The following is an 18,283-nucleotide window of genomic DNA, read 5'->3' on the forward strand; positions in this document are numbered from 1 at the left end:
AGCAATTTGCAGTCCCTAAACCCTCTCCCAAAACTGCAACGCCACAGCATGAGAGAGAAAACAAAATGTGACATAGTGCATGCTAATGAATTAAAGGGAAACTACACTCCATACTCAAGCTTTGATGTTGTTCAAAAAAGTGTCTAAAATCAACATTACCAGAGCTTTATCAGTGGTATCGCACCAAAAATCAGAGAGTTATGGAATTTTGAAGTCTTGTTTGCATTAGAGCATAGTGTTATTGGTCAAATCACATATTTTGCAATTGAGAGGAAGTTATGATATCATCTTGGGATTGATACATTATATTTGCCTAAAAAGTAAACTCAATTATGGTTATTTTGTCAAGGATTTAGCAATTTCTTTTTGCTTTAAAAAGACGAATTAATACACCTCTAGAGGACTATGATACCCTTAGGAGGTGACTTTTACTTCTTTAAATTCATGTGAAACAATTAAAAAAAAAAAGATTTGTGTGTAACTGTAGACTAGTGAGGGAACGACGCCATCAACATAATATAGTGACAAGTATCAGAAACTTTATGGATGTCTTATCAGGCTCTAATAAAATTTTTGCCAGTCTTTTTTATTCCATTTTACTCTAAAAGTCAGCTTGAAGATGAAGCAGAGTTTCTCTTTAAGAGGATGGTTCTCCTTACTCGATTGGGACCAGGGGTAGTAGAGGCCCGTGATGTCTGTGGAGGGAGGATATCTAGATTAGCTCTTCAACTTGGTCGGTAAGTTGGCATACAACTGTATGTTTCTGACAATTACAACTTACGCCATGTATACCCCTTTCACCAATGCATCTCTCTATTACTCACGTAAGAATAGTGTTCTATACTCAATTCAATAAAAACTGCATTCACAAAATCTGTAAATAAGTCACATCATTTTCTCATGAGTGATCTAAAAAAAAAGACGGGTAATCGACAGGGCAACTGTGCACGCCCCTCTGATGATGCATGCGCGAAAAAGGTGACCTTTTGACCGCAAGTTGGAAATAATTTGCACTGTTGTGGAATTCTGTTCACAAACTACATCGTGTACAAGGGTCTGGTCATGATGGGGATATTGTGTGGATAACCGCAGTATCGAAAAAGTGAGGATTATTCTGGTCCCACTCCGATTTTATGACCAAATACAACAGATATTATTTGCATTGGGTTTATGAAAGGGATATTACCTGGTACTCAGACTCCATTAAAAGTAATCTTTTGACAGACCAGCACTAAGGATACATATCGTGCATACGGTACATGCCATACATTTTGTGAATTTCATGAGTCGGCTGCTATTCACGGAGTGAACAGCACACAAAAATATTAACTCTGATCCCAACATGAATGCGGCGCACATTCGTTCGTTTCTCTATTCATCACTGTACTCCATGGTCGCAAATAGAACCATTCCCGAAATCATTGGAAAGTCCCAGTTCGTAACGAATTAGGCTTACGAAATGTATGGCGTATACAGTACCACAGGCATTTCAGACACACATACAATGATGTATAATACAGCATGAAATACAAAATAGCGCACTTACAACATTGTTTCTCATTGTTTGAAATGATACCATGTAATATTCACCAGCATCATTACAGCTTTAATACTAAGTCTGTGTGTACAATTATTCATGAATGCTTGAATACGAAGCAAAATCTCACTTCTACAACTTGTTTGACATACCAAATGGCTCCGTTCTGGCGTGCTCCATCCAAGCTCATATCCATGGCTAATGCAATTCCGTGTACAACCTATTAGCTTTCAGCCTCGATGAAACAATATTGCAAATGGGCTAATAGAACACCTGTCGTTGAGTAAATCAGTCTCATACACATACAATGTCTGTGCATACATGAATGAGCCCAAGCCCTTTTTGCGATATGAATGGCAATATACATCAGTGCACATTGCATTGTTTTGTTTTGTTTTGTTGGGTTTTTTTTTTGCCTGTTGCTTCCTTAGTGACATGCGAGTGTAATTTTTTTCAAGCAAATATCTACAACTGCAAGGAATCTTGTCTGCACTTATTGTCTAATAACCAGATAGCACAAAGAGTCAACAGGTATACACTACTGTTAGTGTAGGTGATAACACCCTGCAATAGGCATTCAGTACACTTTATATTGCAATAGGACAGACAGTGGTTATTTATACTACCAACTCTAAATGCCATCAAATGATTTATATTGTGTATCATCCACATTTAATGCTACAGGCTGTAACTACATGATATTGTGCCATACCCACATGCAAAGAAAGAAACAATTTCAAATGCTCACTCACTCTTTTATTTTCTGCTTGCAGCCGCAATACCTCCAGCTGGCTTGTAGACAGCTGAGTCTTGGAGCCATTCAGTTCGTCACTGAGGGTATCAAGCTGCAAAAATAAGTAAGAAAAGACTTGTGAGGAGTTGCCTCTAAATCAATCTTCAAAAATATCAAATAGTTTTCCGTCTAAAGGATTGAATGTAATCACAGTGTCCATTCTTTCCCTGGTCAGTTTGGGCCTGGACAGAATTTCTCTCATGGATTGGAGATTATCCCCTACTTGTATGATGATGACGGTTGACATTATGGGTTGAACATACACTACCACTGGCAATTCATCTTACTGTCTAATATTCTGTATGATTTTAGAAAGTTGTTTACCATTACGAGCAAGGATTTAAAAAATGTTACTAGTTGTAAGAGTTATCGCATTTGATGCATATGTGTAGGTCCAGTTGTATCACAAATCATTCTACCATATAAAAATTTTGCAATAAAACCTAAAGTATAAGGAGATATCACTCTTTTCAATAAACCATAAATATAGACGGTTTAGTCTGGAAACAATTTCATTATAACTATTGTTCACATTTTGTATATTTAACAATACTTAACATTGATTATACTGATTAAAATTTTTACATTGGTTGCTTCTATTCCTAAGTCACATTTTGAAACTACTTTGAAGCACTAATGCTGGGTTTTTGTTTCATCTGCAAATGGTAAATTGTACCTTTAATCCACCATGTGTGAATGTGAAGTCTCTGTGTTGTTATAATTACAACATTGCACTAGTGTGAATGCCTCCACATAAAATGTTCCCTGCAGGTACCCTAGCACTATTATAAACTTACACAAAGGTACAATTGTACCTGCATCCCCAAAGTGCCGGATGGTGAGGAATAATGGTAAATCATTAATTTGCTTACAAAAAAAAAAAAGAGTGTGAACGTGAGTGTAAACTCCAGTACTGTATTTCCAGAATAATATTCAGTTTCACATTGCATGGTAGGTTGTACCCAGTGTGTACAATAATCCTACTAGAAAGTGCTAACAAAAAAACAACAACAAACAAACACAAAACCAAACATATACATCAACATTTTCTGTTCATTGCAGGAGTGTGAACACTACTACTTGTACTGCACCTTGCTGTTCAGCTGCCTCTCATTGTCACGGTAGCGCTTGACGACCAGCTCCCACTTCTCCTCGGTGGTGGAGAGCTTGCGCTCCAGCTCACGGCACTTGAGCTTCTCCTGCTCCAGGGAGATCATGGCCTCCTCCAGACGGCTGACGCACGTCTCGTTGTGCTGCTGGAGCTGTTTTAGCTCCCTCTGTAGTCTGATGGTGGTCAGGTCTCCTCCGCCTCCTCCGATACCTCCGCCTCCTCCGATACCTCCTCCGCTTCCTCCTCCTCCGCTTTGGGAAACTGGCTCCTGTTTGGGGTAGATTTCATAAAATCCTGACCTTCAACAACACCTCACATTTGCAGGTAAGCATGATGTTTGTTGTCAATGAAAAAAACAATCAAATGAATCAAAAGCATACAAAGTTTTTTTTTTTTTTTTTTTGCTTGTATAATTATGTAGCACTATCTTATATTTTGATTCCGCAAAATTAAAAACACATAATACAGTATTCATCGCATAATCGGGCATCTGATAATCGGGAACCTCGCTTAAATGACATACGCTTCCCAGAAACATTTCCAATGCACGTTATTTTCACTGGATAATCGGGCGGGGACCTCTGATAAACGGGACAATTTTTCTTCAAGCGATCTTTGATTTTGTTGATATTTTACACAAAAAATCTACCAAAATACCACAACAATATTTCAAAGATTCCCTATCAGTTGTCGTTTACATCAAACTTACAAAGCAAGCTTCGGACTGGTGTGTTTTGACCTCCGTCCATCCAGTACACGTACATTTCAACTCGCTGCCTGCCTTCGCTTTTCTGTACGTGTGTATATATGGCGAGCCCGATCGCTACAACACATGTACAGTGCAGTGATCGCGGCAAGTAAACAATCAAGCCGTGATGATTGAATGATTGAATGACTTTTCATTGACGTTCCCACATCAGTTCTGGGTAATCATTTCCCATGGTTGTGGATATGTATTTATACAGAACGCCCTACGTGTCCAAGAATTCTACGAATGTTTAAGAAAGTGCTAGCTTTTAATCCACATATTTTGTGTTCGAAGAGAGGCGACAGAAGAACCCGGTTGCGATTACTCTACATCACATTGCGAGAATGCAGCGCAGGGACAGCTAGAGGGTCGCGCCGAGGGGTAGCGTGGTTGTGTATTCATGTACATGTACAGTACGTCAGTATGCATGTGTGTGTGTGTGTGCACTTACATAATGTACATGTTGTATGCCGTTAGTGTATGGTGAGTGCTCATCGCGAAATCGGGCACCCCGCTTAAAGGGGCCGTGTTTGCTACTCCCAACCTGTCCCGATTATGCGATGAATACTGTATTCATCTTCATCTAGGTCGAGCACAACAAATTTCTCACACAAATTACGATAAACTTCCTCCTTTACAATTACTGGGCTGGTGCATAATCCCACAGCAGTGTTATCGCGAAATGACAAGAATAAATGGCAACCCCCTTCCCCTTCCCCCCCCCCCCCAAAAAAAAAGCATACAAAAAACAAAAACATAAACATAAACAAACACATAACAAGGAAAACTAGAAATCACCGGAAGTCTCAAACAAAGAAGCTTCATTTCAGGACACGAGTACACTGGCAGGCTGTGCTGATTAATTGGCAGGCATATTGCAGCATACAAGGCCTGTAGATTAACTCACAGGGGACAGTTCCCAATATATCCATTGTACAACATGAGATATTGCATTTGGCTAGGAGTCTGTAAGGGTTAACAATCACTTTGGCATCTTCACCCCAACCAGCTCACCTGTGGTTTTACTGTAGTCCCTTCCTTCCTCTGAAAAGACTCCACATCTTTCTGGAGAGTGTCAACTTTCCTCTCTAGTGACTTCTTCTGTTCGGCCAACGACAACTTATCCCCCTGATTTTACAACAAAACACAAAAAAAAAAAGAGTATAACACCTGCAGTTATATGCATAAAACTTGCAGCAATGCCAAGAAATCTCTAAACAGTCAATATGCATTTAAATGTTTAGGAAGATTTTCATTAACAGCAATTGCTATTTGATATTGATATATTATCAATAGGAAAATTGAGATTCAATCTTAAGCAAGCTCCATTCCTGATAGATTTAAACAATAGAAAAAATCTACCTGATATTTGAATATGGGAGCAGAGTCTAACATTCAGTAGCTTCTTTCAATGATAGACATACACTGCAGAGTGTATACCAACAGAAAGGATATACCTGTAATCAAAACAAATCAACAAAATAACATAATAATCACTGTATGCGAAGAGATACGTCATCATGTACAATGCACATAAGAAGACTCAAAGACATACATTGATAATAACGCACAGTACAGCTTACAAATGTGATGCCCAGTCAGACAGTGAGGAATAAGTGTACAGGTGTCCCCTGTAAAACAAAGCACGGAAAGTGTAGCATTCACACAGACAGGACTGTGGCGAACGCATCAGCAGCCACGAATGAAAGACACAATGGGTGATGACTTTTCTCACACCTACATTGTAGCTCACTCAATCAGGTTTTATATTTGCACAGAGAACTCACGATCGAGCTCAGCTGATGAGGATTAGTATAGATTCTCCCTCACACTCACGCAGGGATCACTTGTTTGAACGAAGGTACAGTATTCCTCTCACAGACAATATATCACCTTTTGCTGAACTGAGAGGAATAGCACTGCCCGGCTATTTTTGGACAGAATTGTATTGTGAATTTGGATTGACTGGACATAAACACTGGCTTTACGCACAATAGGATGGTTATTTTCAACCAATGGATACGCTGCACTAGCTATGGAATTTAATGGAGTATTAAAGAAACACTCAGAAAATTTCTCCTTGTGTGTATGTGTGTGTGTGTGTGTGTGTGTGTGTGTGTGTATACTTACAATGTATGTGTGTTGGTGTGTATAATTATGTACTATATGTGTCTGTGTGTGGGTATGTTAACCATGTGTGTCTGTGTGTATCAATATGTTCTGACTACAGTCGCTCATAATTTGGACTTATTAAGAAGGCCAGAGGTGCGTGACGCAAGGCTTCATTTTACAAGCCCCCCTGGCCTGCCAAGAGGGGGCATTGTCTGAGAACAATGGGGCAGTGACTTTCACTTCTTGATATCCCAAAGGGGTGTGAGATGCTGGCGGTTTCAAATACCGCCAGCTACTTAAATTACCACAACAGGTGTGATTATGTTTATGTCACTGATAGTGTCTGTGCATAATGCGGCCTGCAAATGTTGAGATTTGATACTGATGAAGGAAAACCTCAAATACATTCCAATAGAGCATGGCGACAAAAAAAAAAAAAAAAAAAAGGAAGAAGAAATTCATAACCACTGCAGTAGACCTAAAGCGTATATTACTCGTATCTGTCCTGTATTAAAAGTATGTCTACACACTCATGCTTTTACGCGGCATGAAATTTTTGCGAGTTGCCTCTAAACAGTCAATGCGTACTACAGTGTACAGACAAGAACTTTCGCGTTTACATTCTAATTTCGCGAATCTTGGCTCTCACGAAATTCACATGCACGCGAACAATTGTTTTACAGTAGTCTGTAATTTAAGTTGACGATGTATGGTTTGCTCTCAACAATGAATTTCATTGGTCATTTCCTATAGAATATGATTCAATACCTAAAGTCCAGTTTGGATGCTTGACTTGATACTCTGGTTGCCATGAGCAACTGCGTGTGACACAAAATTTGAAAGTCAGAAAACTGGTCTATTTCCTACATGCTGCAGTGACTTTTCAGTCTGCACAATCTTTTGACTTTATTTTGCCAATTAGGAGCTTTCATTTATAATAATTGTTCCCATCTGTAGACTCTTGGTTAGACTCTCTTATACACTGGACACTCAAAGAAACGCTCAGTTATGTCATGTGCCTATACTCCGTGTTGTCTTTACTAGCCAGTGCTCACATGTTTCAACAAATCAATTTTTCTTTACTGCTTCTGTTTTTTTTTTTTTGCAAAATTAGTGTGGCTTCTCAAGGAATGATACCAAAGAAATCTTCTAATGGTTCACTATTTTTCCTGTTATTATTCCATCTGCCGATACTGTGTTGTCTCTTCAAACAGGAGGCACAAGTTTACACAAAATCAACCAGTCTTTCTCTTTTTTCCCTTTGCAAATTTAACATGATTGTGGCTTCTCGCGGAATGATGAGGGGAAAAGTCTTCTGATGGTTCAATATTGTTCTTGTTTATACTTTTGTTTCAAACACTGGACACTAAAAGAAACATTTTATTCTTTCATGTGCGGATACTGTGTTGTCACATGTTTTTTCTAAAACAAAATCAATTATTCTTCTTCTTTATATCTTTGCAAATTTAGCATTGTGGTTTCTCATGGAATGATGTAGGGAAACCTCTAATGGTTTGGTATTGTTCTCCTTTTGGACATTTGTTTGGTACATTGGAGGCTAAAAGAAACACTTTATAGTATTTCATGTGCCTACTCTGTGTTGTCTCTATGAACAGGCACATGTTTTTATCAAACAAAATCAATTATTCTTCCACTTTCTTTCTTTGCAAATTTAGCATTGTGGCTTCTCATGGAATGATGTGGGGAAAACTCTAATGGTTTGGTATTGTTCTCCTTCTGGACATTTGCTTGGTACATTGGAGGCTGAAAAAAACACTTTACAAGTATTCCATGTGCCTACATTGTCTCTGTAAACAGGCACATGTTATAACAAAATCAATTATTCTTCCTCTATTTTTTTTCTCCTTTGCAAATTATTATTGTGGCTTCTCATGGCATGATGAGAGGAAAGTCCCCTAATTATTCAGTATTGTCAAATCAGATCAGACTAGACAGCAATTCTTTTTTCTTTTCAAACTTCGCTACACCATCCAGCTATTGATAGTAAAAACTGTAGCTGACATTTCTCAACTAAAACTCCAGACCACTCCTCCTTCTCCGCGTCCCTGGAAGGGGATTAAGATCAATCAAGGCCGCCGCGGCCAGCAAGGAGTGACAATAGTATGAATCCTCCCTACTAAAGGGTGGGTTGAAGTGGGCTTCGGAGTCGTACAAGCATCTAGTGTAAAGGCCTATTGATCCCATCCTTTCAGTACGGGGCAGGCGCCGTGACAGCTAAGGACAAACTACAAATAACTTTCGCCCCACGCCAAACAACCCTACACCCTCCCTCTTGAAATTTCTCATTCTTGTTCCTTGGTAAAGATCTTCATGATATCATTGGTAACATGGGTATCATGAGTAGATGAAAAACAAAATTCTGTTGCAGGAATATCAAACTTCAAGGCAAATACTGAACCTGGAACATGATATTTACTATATTCATGACTATTCATATTTTCTTTCTCCTCAAAATGTCCCTTCAAGTAAAAGCATTTTGTATTGATTGCCCCAAAAATTCACTTTTCTAGCATAATGAAAGAGCACTTGACTATTAAACCGCTTTCAGAAAGCAGGGGAATAATTGCTACCCTTGCTGTATGTCAGTATCAAGTTGATGAAATGTGTAATTTTCATGAAAAATTAATTTTTGTGGAATTCCCTTTATATTTTCTTTATATTGTTGTCCACACATCATAACCTCAAGTAGTCTCCTAATCCAGCGGTTCCGACATGAAAACTTTAAAAATTCATATATATTTTGCATCAATTGTCCGATTTCCCTCAAACTTTCCCTAATGTGTTCTACTAATGTTGCTTCTTCACTCAATCCACATTGCTCTTTGGGTTTGGGTTTCCTTTCATAACAGATTTGGGTTTGAGTTTCCTTTAAATTTGTAACTTACCTCAAGAGATGAAATAGTCTTTCTGTTTGCATCCAGAAGGTGTTTCAATTTGATGATAGTGCCCTCGTATGATGACCGTCGCTTTCTCTCCGCCTCTAAGCTTTCGGTCAGCTCTCGGACCTGTAGTGGACATACCAGCCTTTAGTGATGATTTCACACAAGTTTTTTTTTTTCACAAATTTTTTGGTGATTATAATGGCTGATACAAATGTACACATATTCAAGTCCCAGGCAAAGAATGACTGATTTGCATGCAAGGATAAAAAACAGTGTACAAGGATAAAACTTGCACCATTTGCTGGAATACACTGTAGATGATGACTGGCGGGGGAGGGAACATACCGAATGTTCCACCCGAAGGGTTTGAAATGTTTTTGAGGGAGCTCGTTATAAGTCCTGAGACGAAGTCAAGGGACTTATAGCCTCCCAAAATAGCATTTCAAACCCTGAGGGTGGAACGTTTGGTACATGTTCCCGACAACAAAAGTTATCATCTGTTATATTATATGGGTTTAATAGTCAAATTCTTATGTCAACCACCAGCACAACGCACTCGTTCGCTCACGCAGAGCCAAATTCACTGTGTGCGGGTCCTTCTGTCATTTGTTACGTGAAAATGTTTTCCCATGGGAGAACATTACAAAAATGTTCTCCCATGGGCAAACATAACCAATGTTCCTCTATCACGTGACTGTGTTTAGCCAATCACTAACCGGTATTTGACTAACCCATTTAATATTCCTGATTGTTTCATTTTGATAGCAGTGAGTTATGCTAATTTTGTGCAATGTACATTGTCTAGTGCACATGATTACCACTGAAAAGCTAATTTCCTAGCCTTTATGGAGTTATCAGAAAAAATCAAAACAAATAACAAAACAGAAATTAATCAGTATGAACCACATGAAGTATTTGAATGACATTATATTCAACTTAATACTGCCAGCCCTATCATTTGTAGAGAAGCAGCAAGTAAGCGTGTACAGTAACACACAAGCTTTTACTACTCAAATGTTGCAAATGCATTGTAAACTCCATACCCTACATAATGAGATGCATCATGCTAAAACCAACATGGAGAAACATCCTCTCATCCATGCAATCAGTCAAAGTAATATCCCCTCCAGCGTGGTAGCTTGATCTCAGCTCAGGGGACTAGGAGAGGGTGAAGGAATTCAGTACGTCCCCAAACACAAAATGCTAATGTTCTCCTCAAGAACAGTTTCCAGTACACCACAAGCATAGTTGTACCTACATCTTCCGTTTGTATACTTCCTCACAAATGATGAAGAGGCATCAGTGCCGCATCACATCCTCATGACATGCGACGGAGGAGAACAAATCACCAGAATTCCTCTCGGGAGAGAGAGAGAGAGCCGACCTATGGGCGGCGGATATTGATTCCGCCCGCTCACTGGAGCGCACCGAAAACAAACAACGCCACGATGATTGCCCACAGCGACAACAATGAGCAAGAGGAGCACGCCGAAAAACGTCACGGCCTCCCGATTCTGTCTCCCGAGAAAACGAAACACAATTGCAACGCCTCCCTCTTTCACTGCTCCGGTTCCTCGATTTTTGTTTCACATGTCCAATCAAGCAGAAGAATTGCGTCATTTAGGGTGGCATTAGGTAAACAGGTGATTGACAAGTACTGGGAAAACAAACCAATGTTCTGGAGTCTGTCTTCACTTAATAAAAAGTTTCCCGGTCATTGATTCTTGATTCTCAATGAATGTTCTCCTACTCCACTGGGTTGGCTAGATTCGGTCAGTGAGAGTTTGGCTGATGATATCACAGAGTTGTGGAGTGAAAGTGCACACTACTATAATCAATACCCCAGGTCAAATGATCTAAAATGACCTCAGGGGCTGAAATGACCCAGAGAGGACAAACAATGTGCAAATTCTGGGTACCAAACTAAAGAAGGAAAGAGACAAGTCACAGTGAACTATGAAACATTTGGCACATCTGTATAACCGCACTGTAATATAAAGTTCCTCCAGACATGTACTCCTGACCCGTTACCTTGTTTCTCTCCCAACCCAGTCCCCCTCCCCCTTTCTCTGTCAGGGATGGGTGAGGGAAGATTGGAGAGAAATTGACAAAATACCTACAACCCAGTACTGATACCGTAGATGGCAAGGAGATATCTTCAAAGGTCAAATGTATTCTCCTGTACCGATAGATATACTTGCGCTTTACAATCTCCTCTCGCTTCTGACACCAAACTTGTCATTAAAACTGCCAAAGCAGCACCTCTTAAAATGTTGATCTAATGGTTTGAATTTTGGTCAGTGTACAATGCAGATGTTCCCTGTGTGAGTCACACTATTAAAATCCCTACAGTGGACTGCTACTTCCGAGACACCAAATTTGGAACATTTCTGCTCTTTTTCAAGGGACACTGTGACCAAAATCTCATAATTTCTCATCAGCTTGGTGGCCTATGGAACATTTTTGTTTTAGTGTGCAGGTGCACTGCATATAATTTTGCAATCGATCAAAAAACTGATAGAATTTCCTCAAGTGAGTTTGGTATATCAAGGAGGCAGTTGAATCATTTAACTCTTCACTTGCCCAGATAATCCATCCATGGCTTGAAATGCCAAGCTTCAGCAATCTTCAATAACCATCCATACTTGCTCTACATGTATACATATGTGTAAAAGTTAGCATGCAAGTCCAGTCAGGTGTAGCAATGTGCCTCAGTCTACCACGGAAAGGTCATGGTGACACAAAAAGGATTAAGGGATTAAAGGGATTAAGTAATCCCTTTTCGCATTGGCACTAAGTTTCCAGAAACTGCATCATTTGGCAAAGGAAGCACTCCAGTTAAATGCTTGCCAATCAATGAACACAGCACAATAAGGTTTAAAAATCACTGAAGCTTTGCCAAGTACTTGAGCACGACTGTCTCCTCAGAGCTGGGACATCTTGAAGAAACAAGCTCAAAGACTAATCAAAGGCCTTTGCCTTCCTCAGGAGAAATCTCGAATGATATCTGGAAAGCTTAAAATGCTGGCTTACTTCACACAATGTGCAACCAATCCTGGAATATGCTGCTCCTGTCTGGGACCCATATGCACTACAAACATGATCCATATTAAAGCTTGAAATCATCTAAAGGAGAGCAGCTAGATACATGGATGTGTGCAATCCTTGACTGATTATGCTCCAGGAGCTTCAATGGCCCTCGCTTGCAACAAAGACTTAAGATACCACACCTTCTGTTCTTATGCATCATAAACCGGCTGGTTATTATGCTTTAACACAGACCACTTCACTACTCATATGAATGTTGTACATGTGCAGCAAGCCACACAACATAGTCATACTGTAAAACACAATATTTTCGCGGCACAAAGTTTCCGCAAATTGGAGTCGTCGGCCTTTTTTACGTCATGAAATTTTTCGCGAGTTGCTTCTGACATTCAATGCATTTTAGTGTGGACAATAACTTTCATGTCAGTGTGCACTGCGCGCGTGTGCAGTTTCAGTTTCAAATTGAAACTATTTTTTCTTTATTTTTGTTATTTTTATATATTTTTTCTTGTTCTTTTTTTTTCAATTGTTTTTTTTTTTTTTTAATGAAGCCACAGCCAGTAAAAATAACCGGTTACCGGCTATTAACAAGAACACTGCCATCATTACTTCATATTCACAGCTCTTCTGAACTATCAACTGTATCAAACTTGGTCAATCAACATTTGATGTACCAAATCACAACTTTTGTGACTTTGAGGTGAAAGAATCTGATGCAGCCTAGGTCATCACAATGTCAGTTTCTTGCTCATTAGGAAGTATGCCAATCAATAAAACTCCGGAGACTAAAGTTTGTTGAGGGGAGTATCACGATACATATTTTTGGAGTGATTCGTCAACTTTCACTGGTTCCCAATCTAAACAGTACATCAAACTACTGCGTAAAGGTGAACACGTTGCACTGTGAAAGTGCTTACTTACGTGGTTTGTCTCTCAAGATATGAATTCCTGATACAGAATAAATCCAAGTATCATTTCCCAGAGAGGTAGACTAATGAAACACACATGTTGGTCCACAATCCACAATAGTTCAGCAGTGAAGAACTGCAAAGCAAGCCCTGTCAGTGCAATCAGCTCTTGACATTTCTCTCAAAAGATTTTGACTGGAGGGACTGCAAGGTACGGTAGAGGGACTGCAAGGTAGAAAGCATGTCTCCTACAATAACAGAGGGCAGGGCATAGCACGGACTTCGGTCTATACACATCTACCCCTCTCTTGTAAAAGAACTCAATGTGAAATGCACTCTATGCACTTTCAGAGTCCAAACTCCAATTAAGCATTCCATGAGATTGCTTTTGTTGTGCCCTCAAACACAGTGAGTGCTACAAAGCTGCTAAATAAACAGACCAGACTGGCACAAGACCTGGTAGGACTCCTCTCCCTCAATAAAAGGGGAAGAGAGTCCAACTTCTCTTTATTTCTCTGAGAATTACATTGGGGGGAAGCATAAAAAGCAAAGCCCATGCTCACTCCTACTGCACAAGCAAGTCCCTTGAAAGAAGGTTCTTTGCCCTGCCTGGATGTAATCCTTATCCCTTTTAAAAGTAGCTTAATTTAATCCCCATGCTAGCAGTTTGACGGCTATCACCCAACAATGGATGACAATGGAGCCTCTTCCAGGGTGGCTGGGATAGGATGAAAGTTGGTTGCTATAGAGACAAAGCCTCTGAGCATACCACTTTAACCTTGGATCAGAGTGGAACAATTTAACCATAACAGTATGTCTTCCTGGTTTGGGGATAGATGATTAGACAACCTGTTTCAAATCTTGTTGTTGAAGGCAAAAAAGAAAACGAAAAACGAAAAACCGAGTTCAGATACTCAACTTGAATATCTGTCCCTAGCTTTGTGATAAAGGACTACATCTGGAGAGGGGAACCTTGATTGATTCATCTTAAGTGGTAGGCTGCCTCCCTTGGAATTCCATTTCTTTTTTGAGGCCCCTTGCTGTATAAAGGTTCACTTTTTCATAATTCAATCAGTCCAAAATTTACCTTGTGCTGAGACTGTTGCTTGCTAAGGATCTACAAATTTTATCTGATCTTACTGCAGAAGCGATTGTGCTATCCCGCTAACAAATGTACAATCTGTTTGCAGCTGCCAATTGTGCAAAAATGAACTTTTTCAGTGCTTACATTCCAATTAGATGAATTTCCTCAGCAAAATGACCCTTGCTTTAATATACACTGTAGATGCCAATACAGGCTTTATACTGGCATATCGATCTGCCATCACTACACCCAACTATTGATCAAAAATTTATACACTACAGTACCTGTACATTCAAGCTGCCAGGATAATGAGGGAGGTACAGGTATGACAACATCACGTTTAATGGCTTGAAACTAATGATAAAGTGGGCTTGTCCTACATACAATACACCCCATTAGTGTGGTTTAACAAGTACTGTCTTTGCTAAATACAATAGACGTTCAATCATCACATTGTACATCTAGACCACCCCAGACACCTAGGTACTAAAATTAATTTCCCCATCAGATACCACTTTAATCACTGTGCCCATGAAGTACAATGTAAAGTATCCTATGTAGTGTACTGGTACAATGTACATTGTACATTACAAGCCTATGAAAGAGAGAGAGAGAAAAAAAGAAGTAAATACGTATGTATATGCCATCCGTGCATTTAGCATGTCTAATTTTCGCGAATCAAGACTACCTGACAATGTCGCAAGTGGTTAAATTTGTGTTTGTGGAGTTCAGTATCATCGCACACCTTGTTCAGTTGAATACTGTTTACAGCTAGAGCAGGAAAGAGTAGTCTCTAGTGAGAGAGCTGGAGATTTTGAGAAAATGGCCTCACAGTACAAGATGTAGGAGAGTTGCCTTGCTTTCACACGCACCGAGAGTGCATAATTTAAATGCTGAATTACAAAGTTTAACACGAGTGCAATTACGATTCGAATCATCATTTATTCATACGACCAAGGACGGCTTTGTGGATTCTGTGGTTTTGAATTTCAGAGGAGGAGGGGAGTTTTGGCTTCTTTCTTTCTGGGTAGCCATCAATCATTCTTGAGGAATAAGTAGCCAGCTCTTTGACTGCACTGGAAGCGTCTGAGGAGTGTAGTCTTTCTGCGGAAGTAGTTGGAAGGTCACTGTAAGCTCCACCCTAAAAATGCAATTGAAGGTCAATTACATTCACATGGTCATCCCTTTGCTGCTTAATTCTGGCAAAACGTGATCAGAAAACTACTTTGGACCGTCATTTGTAACAAGATTAGAATTACGATTCAAATCACCCTCCATGATTCCAGTTTGCAGTCACATGCCAAGAATGCTAAGTTTGAAACACGATTCAAGTGATGTGTCATAACAATTTGTGTTTCAAATTAAGCACTCTTGGTACATGTGAAACAAAAAGCTACATTGTAGGCCAGAGTCTCTGATGCCTGTGGTCACAGCCTTTGTTTTTCTATACATCTCATGCATATGAACTCCAACCTGTCAAATAACAGCTAGAGATCGAGGGATTAGTAGAAAAGAAAATCCATACTAATTCTGTATCACACTAACTTATTTATTGATGGCAAAAAAAAAGAAGAAAAGAAATTGAGCACATCCATGGAAAAATTTTATCAGATACAGAATGTACTAGGTTATCACAGGTTGCTGATTAAAGCAAATTAGCAGCAGCGTACCATCTTTTATACTCTTCCGCTCTATTTTGAGCCTGAATCAATATTGATTTTTTCCAATTCTTCATTTTTATCAGTCTGCAAATCTTATAGTATTGATCGTGGATCCTTTCCACTTTATTCACATCATACAATAATATGCGTGTCTGCTCTATGATAAAATGCAATTTAATAAGGAACAAACCTGCTATAAAACAAAATTTTTTAGTTCTCCGAATGTTATTAATATCAGTAAACAAATGATGCACAGTATGTAAACTACATGGTCAAAGGGGACTCTGATTATAAGAGAGGTTTACAGCATAAAAGAGTTAATTTTGATGACCGAGTATGAAATGCAAATGTATCAGGGCCTAATTTGAATGAAATTCTGATCAAATAGGTTCAATTTGCCAACATGTTGGTCTGCAACTTTTACACTATAACACTGTTTGAATCTTGCCTGTGTGCCATACATGGTTTGCTGTACTCATCTTCACAAATATCTTTCTGCAGTTCAAAACATTCATAAATGATTTGAAACCAAAGGGTGTGTGTTGAGGTTGAAGTGAGTACAAAGATATACCTTGAAATGAATATGATTGACTTTATTGATTTCATCTTTTCTTTTTCAAAGGGTTGATGTATTATTATAGAAAACAGGCATGGTACACATGGACAAACCCATGTGTTCTCTAAAAGCCAGTCACAAAGATCGCAATCAATATGTAGGACTAAAATGAGAAAGCATCACAAAAAAGGATTGTTAAATCTTAGCAATCAATACAAGTTTACACATTGTATTCTACCTCCAAAACAGTAGTATTTACCTCGTCTTCTTTTTCCATTTTCCTTGGCTTTGTATCCTTATATTCCACCACCATCAAGGTCCTTGAATATCATTTATGTTTTCCTGGGAAACGTTAACCTGAAACTGAAATTTCCAGCAACCACTGGCATTCAAGCACTGATGCTAACCACAATTCGTAGTTCAGATGCATTTAAACGTCACTCTGTATTTGAAAATATGAAAAAAAAAAGTAAGCAGACAACAAAGTAGAGTCTGCGAGGGGTACTGACTTTTGAAAGAGGGACGTGTTCTTCCATTGAATTCGCAAACCATGTTGTGCTCCTGAACAATTGGGCAACCGCTCAACTGGAACTGTACAACTGATACAAATAGCAGATGACACTACATGGTACACTGTCCGCTTTGATACATGTGCAAGCAATACTGTACGTAAAAATGTCATCGCAATTAAAGTGCTTAAATTGTATTTGAATAGAGCAAAGACCTAATCAATGTATTAAGAATACAGTACCTTGGTATGCTATCAATAACAGTGTGTAACACAGCTCACAGTGACATTAGTTTTCGTGCTGTTATTCAGTGTCCATACTACTGAGAACAATATGATTAAAATGCAAAGCATTTTTAAGAAACAAATTGAAATGATTAATAATAATAATAGTGATAATACTACTACTACTACTACTACTACTACTACTACTACTACTACTACTACTAATAATAATAATAATAATAATAGTTAGCATTTAATAATATTAGCCATAATAGTAATCATAATTTATGAGTGAAACATTTTCTATTATCATCATTATTGAATAATATTAGTATTATTACTATTTATCTATTACAGATTACAATGAGCTAGGTTTATCTCATATATTTTTTTTTACTGTCATGTTGTATGATGCCCACTGTATACTGGTGCAGCTAATGGTACTATGCAGTGCTATGCGTTGTACTATGCACTTAGGTTCCCATTCGCCATACTCCAAAGTGATGTGTACAGTGTAACTGGAGTAGAGAGCAAATTCGCATTCATTGTGTGCGGTAACCACAACAACCACTCAGCTGCGATTGTCACACAGGCCTAGTTTCTCTCTGTAGCTGGCTGATGAACGGAGGCCACTCCATTATCGAGGACTCTTCAATTGTTCGGAGCACAGAGTGTTAAGTGTGCATTGAGTCATAATTATGCCGGATGGTAAAGTTGCCCAACAGAGGGCAGTATACATCTCAGACACACAGCCCTGGATTGAGTCAGCTTCAAGGAAGGAGACCAATCACAGTGCCTGTTGAGGATGATTTTGCCATAATTTCTCATAGACACCTGCCCATGTATACTTGAGACTATGCACACTGTAAGTCTAAAACAGGTTAAGACACTCGCCTGTTACCCTGCAATGAAATGAATCTTTGGGCGCAATCTCTTATTCAGTCCAAGTTCAGTGATTCAAACGATTCTTACAAGAATGCTCTCAAAGTGTTCCCGTATATTTAATCACATACAAATGTAAATCATTTTCTTCATGATTATTTGCACCCCTTGCTTTTCTTGTGCACACATTTGGAAACTTTTTAGCAA

At 39.0% G+C, this 18,283-nt stretch overlaps 1 protein-coding gene across 1 annotated transcript in view; it reads right to left on the reverse strand.

Moving 5' to 3' along the window:
• The window catches only part of LOC140238723 (uncharacterized), an 85,035-nt gene that overhangs the window by 21,543 nt on the left and 45,209 nt on the right, over nucleotides 1-18,283 (reverse strand). The window contains exons 7-11 of the mRNA XM_072318620.1: nucleotides 9,208-9,327; nucleotides 5,204-5,317; nucleotides 5,033-5,039; nucleotides 3,422-3,639; nucleotides 2,290-2,382 (exon numbers count right to left, since the gene is read on the reverse strand). Of these exons, the coding sequence (XP_072174721.1) occupies nucleotides 2,290-2,382; nucleotides 3,422-3,639; nucleotides 5,033-5,039; nucleotides 5,204-5,317; nucleotides 9,208-9,327 (552 nt within the window). The remainder of the gene's footprint in view (nucleotides 1-2,289; nucleotides 2,383-3,421; nucleotides 3,640-5,032; nucleotides 5,040-5,203; nucleotides 5,318-9,207; nucleotides 9,328-18,283) is intronic.

This window comes from Diadema setosum, chromosome 15 (assembly GCF_964275005.1).
Source record: "Diadema setosum chromosome 15, eeDiaSeto1, whole genome shotgun sequence".
Taxonomy (NCBI): Eukaryota; Metazoa; Echinodermata; class Echinoidea; order Diadematoida; family Diadematidae; genus Diadema; species Diadema setosum.